The sequence below is a fragment of the Pelobates fuscus genome, chromosome 11, assembly GCF_036172605.1.
Source record: "Pelobates fuscus isolate aPelFus1 chromosome 11, aPelFus1.pri, whole genome shotgun sequence".
NCBI lineage: Eukaryota > Metazoa > Chordata > Amphibia > Anura > Pelobatidae > Pelobates > Pelobates fuscus.
Genome location: NC_086327.1, coordinates 110569981 through 110577646, shown reverse-complemented (window position 1 = coordinate 110577646; position 7666 = coordinate 110569981). Strand labels below are relative to the sequence as shown.

The 7666-nt window shown below is 45.5% G+C and overlaps 1 protein-coding gene across 1 annotated transcript in view; it reads left to right on the top strand.

The window, feature by feature from the left end:
* Positions 1-1736: 1736 nt before the first annotated feature.
* Positions 1737-7666, top strand: part of MORN1 (MORN repeat containing 1) — a 287891-nt gene continuing 281961 nt past the window's right edge. The window contains exon 1 of the mRNA XM_063436724.1: positions 1737-1820. Within this exon, the coding sequence (XP_063292794.1) occupies positions 1748-1820 (73 nt within the window). The 5' untranslated portion in view covers positions 1737-1747. The remainder of the gene's footprint in view (positions 1821-7666) is intronic.

Sequence of the window (7666 nt, the reverse complement as noted above, 5' to 3'; positions counted from 1 at the left end):
TGCTTTCCGGGCCCTTTTGTCCTCTGGTATACCACTTATGGAGACACCAGAGACAAACTAAAAGCAAACACAACGCAAGCATATTATTACATTTGCTTGTGCTGTGCAGTACAAATGCAGGGCGTTTTTCTCATGCTAGAGCTCTACAGCGGGGCTCTGCACATTGAACCAACATGTTCACTTTGACAGGTGGCGTGCTTGTCATTAGTGATGACAAAACACACCCTCTCTGGCCCCACCCCCTTCTCAGGGGGCCGCTGTGATTGAAAAATGCCCAAATTTTTTTCCCAGTCTGGCCTTGCTATTCACTCTAAGTCTAGGTAATACCAGTGCCATCTTAACAACATTATGGGACCTGGGCAAAGCGATCAATAAAATAAAAAAATTGGAGTAATGCACAACTGGTGTTTAAAGTGCACACCCAGGTGCTACCACATTTATTTAAAGCACAACATGCAGATTGCAAACATTTCGGGCTATGGTCCTACAATAACATATATATACATAAAGTGCTCACATTATTTCAAGACCCTCAAGCACTTGGTACCTCAACGGTGCAGCATTGTGTCTTTTTTTTTCTCTAAAGTGTCGTTTTACCCACATACCCCAAGCCGCACGGACACTTGGGAATATATACCACATACTCAGTCTGACGTGTGAAAAATCCTTTCAACTTAATCTGTTCACCTGTTCTAGGATGGCTGCAAAATTCACCCTTAATAATCCCACTGTAGTGGTTACAATTTAAACAGGGATATGTCCCATGTACAGGTTTTGAAAGGAACGTTTGTCTGGCGTTAGTCTGTGTGTCAGCCCTGACTACCTTGTCTCTTATAGAGTGCCCACGTTTTTTGGATACACACAGACAGACAATGATGGGTGCAGTGTGTGTGAGAGGGGTGCATTGTGTGTGAGGGGTGCTGTGTGTGTGAGAGGTGCTGTGTATGAGGGTCTGTGTATTGTTCTGTGTTTCTATGTGTGTTGCTATGTATCTGCGTGTTTCTGAATGAATGTATGTGTCTGTGTTTCTATGTATCTGTGTATGAGTGTTGCTATGTGTTTGTGTGTTTTTTTTATGAGTCTTTGTGTTTCTGTGTGTGCCTCTATGTGTCTGTGTATTGTTAAGTGTTTCTGTGTATCTGTGTGTTTGTGTATGAATGCGTGTGTGTTGCTATGTGTTTGTTAATGAGTCTGTGTATCTGGGTATAAGTCTGTGTGTGTGTATATCAATGTGTGTGTGTTTGTGTCTGTGTGTGTAAATGCATGTATGAGTGTGTAATGCACGTGTGTGTATGATGCACATGTAACTTGCCTAATAAAGAAATAAATCTACAGATGGGGTGGGGCTTGACAAAATGTATATTTGTCCTTGTTCCCCTACTGGGGACCCCACACCTTCTTTTGAATGGTAAATGGGAAAACTATATGATACAATGTGTCCAGCTGATATATTTAAACAAATTAACAGTTTATTTTACATTTCTCATTGCAATAGAGTCATTAACTGTAACTTTACATCCAATGGACACAATAATAGTAACCACGTTACAGCAGTGGAACCAGCCCCCCGGCACGCAAGGGGTTAACTGACTGGCGCATGCGCTCTCATCACCCCCCGCAGGGCGTGGCCTTGCCAGGTGCCGACTGCTAATTGGGTCAGCGAGAGTGGGTTCAGCCACGCCCCTCGTTACGGAAGGGCCGTTTGACGACTTTGCCTGGCAACCAAATGTAAACATTCGCAGGCAAGATGGCGGCGCCCATGGCACAGAAAAAAGCATCTCGTCACTACGTTGGTGAAGTGAAGACACAGCTCCGACACGGTAATAAAGCACAGCCAGCCGACCGGGAGAGGGAGATAAACCCAGAACACCGTGCGGGAAATTAACCTGCGCTGCACTGTAATAACACTGGGTAGTACCCATTCATTGTATTAGCTGGTCCCAACCTGGTCACACAGGCAGCTGGCTGTGGGCTATTTACAATAAATGCAAAGTGTTCATCCAGCCTCCTAGTATCCATTATTCTGTGATTTGTATTTTGTATTCTGTTTGGGTGGTCTAGTCTTGTATTATTATATTCAGTCTCAGCTCTCTGTGTTGTGATCAGACCCCCTGCCCGTATTTATGGAACGCCCATCATTACTCAGAGCTCCAGTGGTTTAGGTCTTTCCTCCAGTTTACACTCCTTGACCATACAGGGTAGCCTGAGATCACGAGAGGTTATGTAAAGTGGGAAATTCTCCAATGGGGGGGAATTCAAGTTTTAGATTTAGTTTTCTTCTTTGTGCACCTGCTATTCTACTTGTAAGTGAATTAGTATGCTCTGCAAATGCACAGTAATATTTCACTCCATTATTTTGGGGGTACCCTGGATTCCTTGTTAAATAAGTAGTGGTCCATAAACAGCTTTTCTTTTAATTCACACTATGTTGTGGAGTAATGGGTATATATGATGAAAGTTTGGGTGACAAACTGAAATGTTGATTTTTTACACCTTTGGAGTCCTGGGAGTGCTATCTCGCAATTTGTTGTATATATATACCCATTACTCCACAACATAGTGTGAATTAAAAGAAAAGCTTTTTATGGACCACTCAGGGTTGGGTTGGGCAGGGAGGCAATTGCCCCCCAGGCTGACCTAAATAATTTTAAATCTGGCTGCTGCAGGGCCGGTCCTAATGCTGCAGCCGCCTGAGCGCTCTGTTAAGAGCCTCAGGCGGCTGCAGCACAGCTTCTCCCCTTCCATGTAGCGTGGCCGAGCTCCTCTCCGGTCCGTGGTGCCCAGCCTGAGTGATAGGAAGGTGCACATTCAGTATGCACTTCCTGTCAGTCCGGCCGGTTACAGGAAACAGAAACTCCACGTGGAACAAGGGGGATAAGAAGAACAAGGGCGGGGGGGGGGGGGGGGTAAGAAGAACATAGGGGGGAGTGGGGGAGAGTAAGGGTGAGGAGAAGGGGAGATGAAGAGAACGGGGGGACTGAGAAGAACACAGGGAGGGTGGGTGGTGAGGAGAACACAGGGAGGAGAGGGGGTAAGAAGAACACAGGGAGGGGGGGTGAGGAGAAGGGGAGGTGAAAACACAGGGAGGGGGGAGGTGAGAAGAACACATGTAGGGGGGGTGAGTGAGAAGAACACAGGGGGGTGAGGAGAACACATGGAGGGGGGGGGTGAGAAGAACACAGGGTGGGTGGAGGGGGGGATGAGAAGAGACCGCTAGGGGAGGGTGGGGAGAGCTCTAAGGGACAGAACGGACAGCTCTATAGGACAGGGGGCAAGACAGGGAGCTCTTTCACACTACGCGCACACGCACACACAATGCATCCCTATACATACACAGAAACACAACATGCTTCCCTTACACACAGAGAAACGGACAATGCATCCATTACACACACACAATGCAAACCTTACACACAAAGACAATGCATCCTTTGCACACATACACAGAAACACACAATGCAAACCCTTACACACACATACAAACACACACACTGCTTTTCTTACATACACACAGAAACACAATGCATCTCTTACACACACTCAATGCACACACATACAGACACACACCTTTCATCCCTTATGCATACAAACACAGATTCACACAATGCATCCCTTACACACAACCAGAAACACACAATACATCCCTTATACACAAATACAAACTGCTTCCACTACACACAAACACACTGCATCACCTATACTAACTGGTATCCCTATACACTACATACCATAAGCACACATATTATATCCTCTACAATAACACATAACACACACTCCACTCCCTGTGAGCGAACTCGTGGGTGGAACAAATAAGTGGACTTATGAGTGGGCCTTATGGGCATACTCACTGTCAGGCCCTGGGGCCCAGAACTTGAGCTGTGTAAGGGGCCCCAAAAATGGAGCTGCTTCCAATTCTCACAGAACATTGAATTTTGTGACCACAGTTGCAAACAGCCTACAGAGATCCTGTTCTACACCAGACCAGTGGAGCCAAACTGCAGCCCACCATCATCCTCATCTGGTTGTAAGTAGGCAATCTAGTATGATATTTGTGACACTAATCTATAATTTACCTCACATTAAAGGGACACTATAGTCCCCAGAACCACTTCAGCTTAATTAAGTGGTTCTGGTGTCTATAGCCGGTCCCTGCAGGCTTTTTTATGTAAACACACACTGTGTGCAGCACTGGCGTTAGTTCATATGGCAGATCATATGGGTGGGGCATTGTGATGTCACATGGGGGCGGCAAATTTTTATTTTGCCTAGGGCCCACAGGAGGGGAGTGCACTGATTGCACTGCACTCTCCTCCTGCCCAGACCCGTCTTTACCGCAGTGCAAGTGCCCTCTGCCCCTAATTTACAGTGGCTCACACTCACAGTAAGTAGTGCCTGGAGCCCTTTGCAGAGACGGGAACAAAGAGGTTCGGTGGCGCTGTGCTGGGAAAATGTGATTACTCTTCACTTCCTCTCAGCCTACAGAGCAGTGCATGGGGGAGAGAGAGGAGGAGGCATGATTTAATCTTACAACAAATCCAGTAAGCAAATCTTTATAAATTTGGGGAGATCAGCTCTGTTTTCACAGTTTATTGGGGTTTACTCTGATGTCTGTATTAATATTGAGGGATTTCTAAGTAGTAACATCAGTGTGTGTCAGCAGGGCCAGCCGTTGGGGTGTGCACGCTGTGCGGTCACGCAGGGTGCCATGACAACAGAGGCGCCCGGCGGACAACACAGCTCACAAGTTGGGGACACCAGCATATTCAATTTAAACGATTCGCTGGTGGTCCACTGGTGCGCACCAGCAGTAGGTGCAGTCAGATTATATCCTCTCCCTCGTGGTTCCGGCACTCAGTTAGTGAGTCAGAGCACAGGCTCAGAGATTCTCAGCCTGCACTCTGACAACATTGAAAGTCAGAGCCGTGAAGGAGCAGGTATTAGCATAACATCAATATCCATTCTAAAACTAGGAAAAGGTGGGCATGGATGGTGAACTGATTTGGTGGTGCAATGGGCCACTTGACTGGTTTTGCCCCCCAGGCCTAAGGCTGCCAGCTCTATACCAAAGGAGTTGTGGTGGGAAAAAAGTGTGGATGAAAACCCCTTCCACCTGAAGTAAGTGGATAGTGAGCCTTATGTGGCTTTTTGTTGCCCAGTGCACAAACATATATATACCTGTGTGTGTGTGTATGTATATATATATATATATATATATATATATATATATATATATATAGATTTGCTGTAACCCATGTATTATTAATAAAGACAAATCATTTTCTTCAAAAAGCCCAGCATGTGCCTTTCTTCGTGGAGATTATATATATATATATATATATATAAAGGAAAAGTAGATAGCACTCCACGGACTCGCTTTGTTAAATAAAAATTAACTTTTAATGCTCCAAGTTAAAAAATCGACGTTTCAGTCTGACCAATCAGACTTTCATCAGGACAAGGTTAGCAACAGACAAAATCCCACATATATACCCCACCAAAACCCTTAATCAAACAGTGTACTCACCACACCTGGCAAAGTGTAACTCCCACAAGCTACTCGGTCAATTGCCCCGCCGAGAATGCCGGTCGCGTGTGGATGACGTCACCACGCATCACGCACGCGTCCGTCCAGCGCACAGCACTGCCGGGAGCGTCTCCATAGCAACCAGACGCTGTCCTGTCTCTGCGGGCGCGGACCGGGGCTTGCAGGATCTGTCACACAATAAAGCACAGTGTGGTCGGATTCACCTCATACCACAATAAAACAGTGTCAATAAACACATATAAAAAAGGAAGAACATTCAATATTCATGCATAAATCCTATTATACTTAAAAACAAATATTACCGCTGGGGGACTGTCTGAAAGGCCCTATCTCATAACATAGAGGGTATGGCTGCTCTCTTAAAGGAACATCACGTTATGGGATAATACTGTATGAACAACTTTTCTCGTTTAAACACTGTCACTGAAGGAAGAATAGGTGCCACACCGACACTCTTCTATTTATTATAATCCTGCCAGTCACTTCAGCTGGCTGGATGATGAATAGTGTGTGCCTATGCAAGGCCATATGCCCGCATTAAACTATATAGGCACTAACTGCCCCACTTAATCTCGTGCAATATATCCCCTCTCTACTAAACATCGCACCAGGCGATCAGTTGTCCAACAAAGAAGTTTTATTCTATGTAGTGATACGGATCACCTACTGGAATCTGCGCTTAAACCTAATAATCCTTTACTAGCGTAAATCAAAATTAAGGAACACCAATTAGGTCCAAATCAAATCGCCACATATAAAGGAAAAGTAATAATCAGACATATAAGCCGACCTAAGTAAACACTGATCACTTCACCTACATCTGTTTAAGAAACACAAGGCACAGGTTGCAGCTAGGATCCCTGCGCAACTGTATCCCTCAGACACGTAGGGCTATATTTACTCCTCCATACTCTGAAGGCTCATAGCCTATCCCCCAGGGTGGGCTCATGAGTCGATTCAGGGGTATCCTGGATTCATTGTAAAATACCCTGAACCCTAAACACATCAAAACAATTATAAAAATACTGCTAAAGAGTATTTCTCATTGAGTCCCTTTGGTGCAATCGTGTCCAAGGTTCTGATCCAGTGGATTTCTCTCTGCAAGAGCATTTTCTTCCGATCTCCCCCTCGCCTTGGCAATGGAATATGGTCAACCGCCATTAGTTTTAGTGACGGAAGCGTATGTCCTAGTTCCAAGAAATGTCTGGAGACTGGAAACTCTGATACCCCATCACGGTATGCGACCCGTATATTTGAACGGTGGTTTCGAATCCGTTCCCTTAACGGTAAGTCAGTTTTGCCTATATAAACCAGGCCGCAGGGGCATGACAGCTTGTAGATGACGAAGTCACTGGTACAAGTTAAACGATGTTTAATGGTGTACTGTTTACCAGTATGGGGATGCAAGAACGTACGTCCTGGGACCATATGTCCACAGGTAACACAACCCAGGCACCGATAACACCCGTAATTACTCTTGGTTGTTTTGATGTCATAGCAATGGGAAGGATCCGTCTTCACGAGTAAGTCTCTCAAACTCTTGTTCCTCTTATAACTCATCATTGGCGGAGAAGCAAATTCCTCAGGAAGGCTGTTATCATTGCTCAGTATCCGCCAGTTCTTATTGACCGCTCTTCTCAATGCTGTGGAGGCCGTGTTGTAAATTGTCGGAAACACCAATCGTTGGGTTTTGTTGTTAAAACTTGTCTCCTGCTGCTGGCATTTCAGTAAAGCTTTATCCAAGATAGCTTCCTTATAGCCCCGTTCAAGGAACTTGTCCCTCATGGTGTTAATTTGTTCCTTTGCTTTAAAAGGATCCGAGTTGTTCCTGAAGACCCTTAGGAACTGGGAATATGGTAAGGAAGCTTTCAGATGGCTTGGGTGGAAGCTATCGGCATGTAAGAGTGTATTGCGGTCCGTGGGTTTGGTGAACAGGGTATGAGTAATTCTACTATTTTCAATCCCCACTCTCACGTCAAGGAAATCCACAGTGGTTCTACTGGCTGTCATGGTCAGTTCGATATTGGGGCTCGCCATGTTGATTGTGGCTACCATATCGGAGACGGTTTCTGGATCGCCTCTCACTATCAGGAACAGGTCATCAATGAAGCGTGCATACAA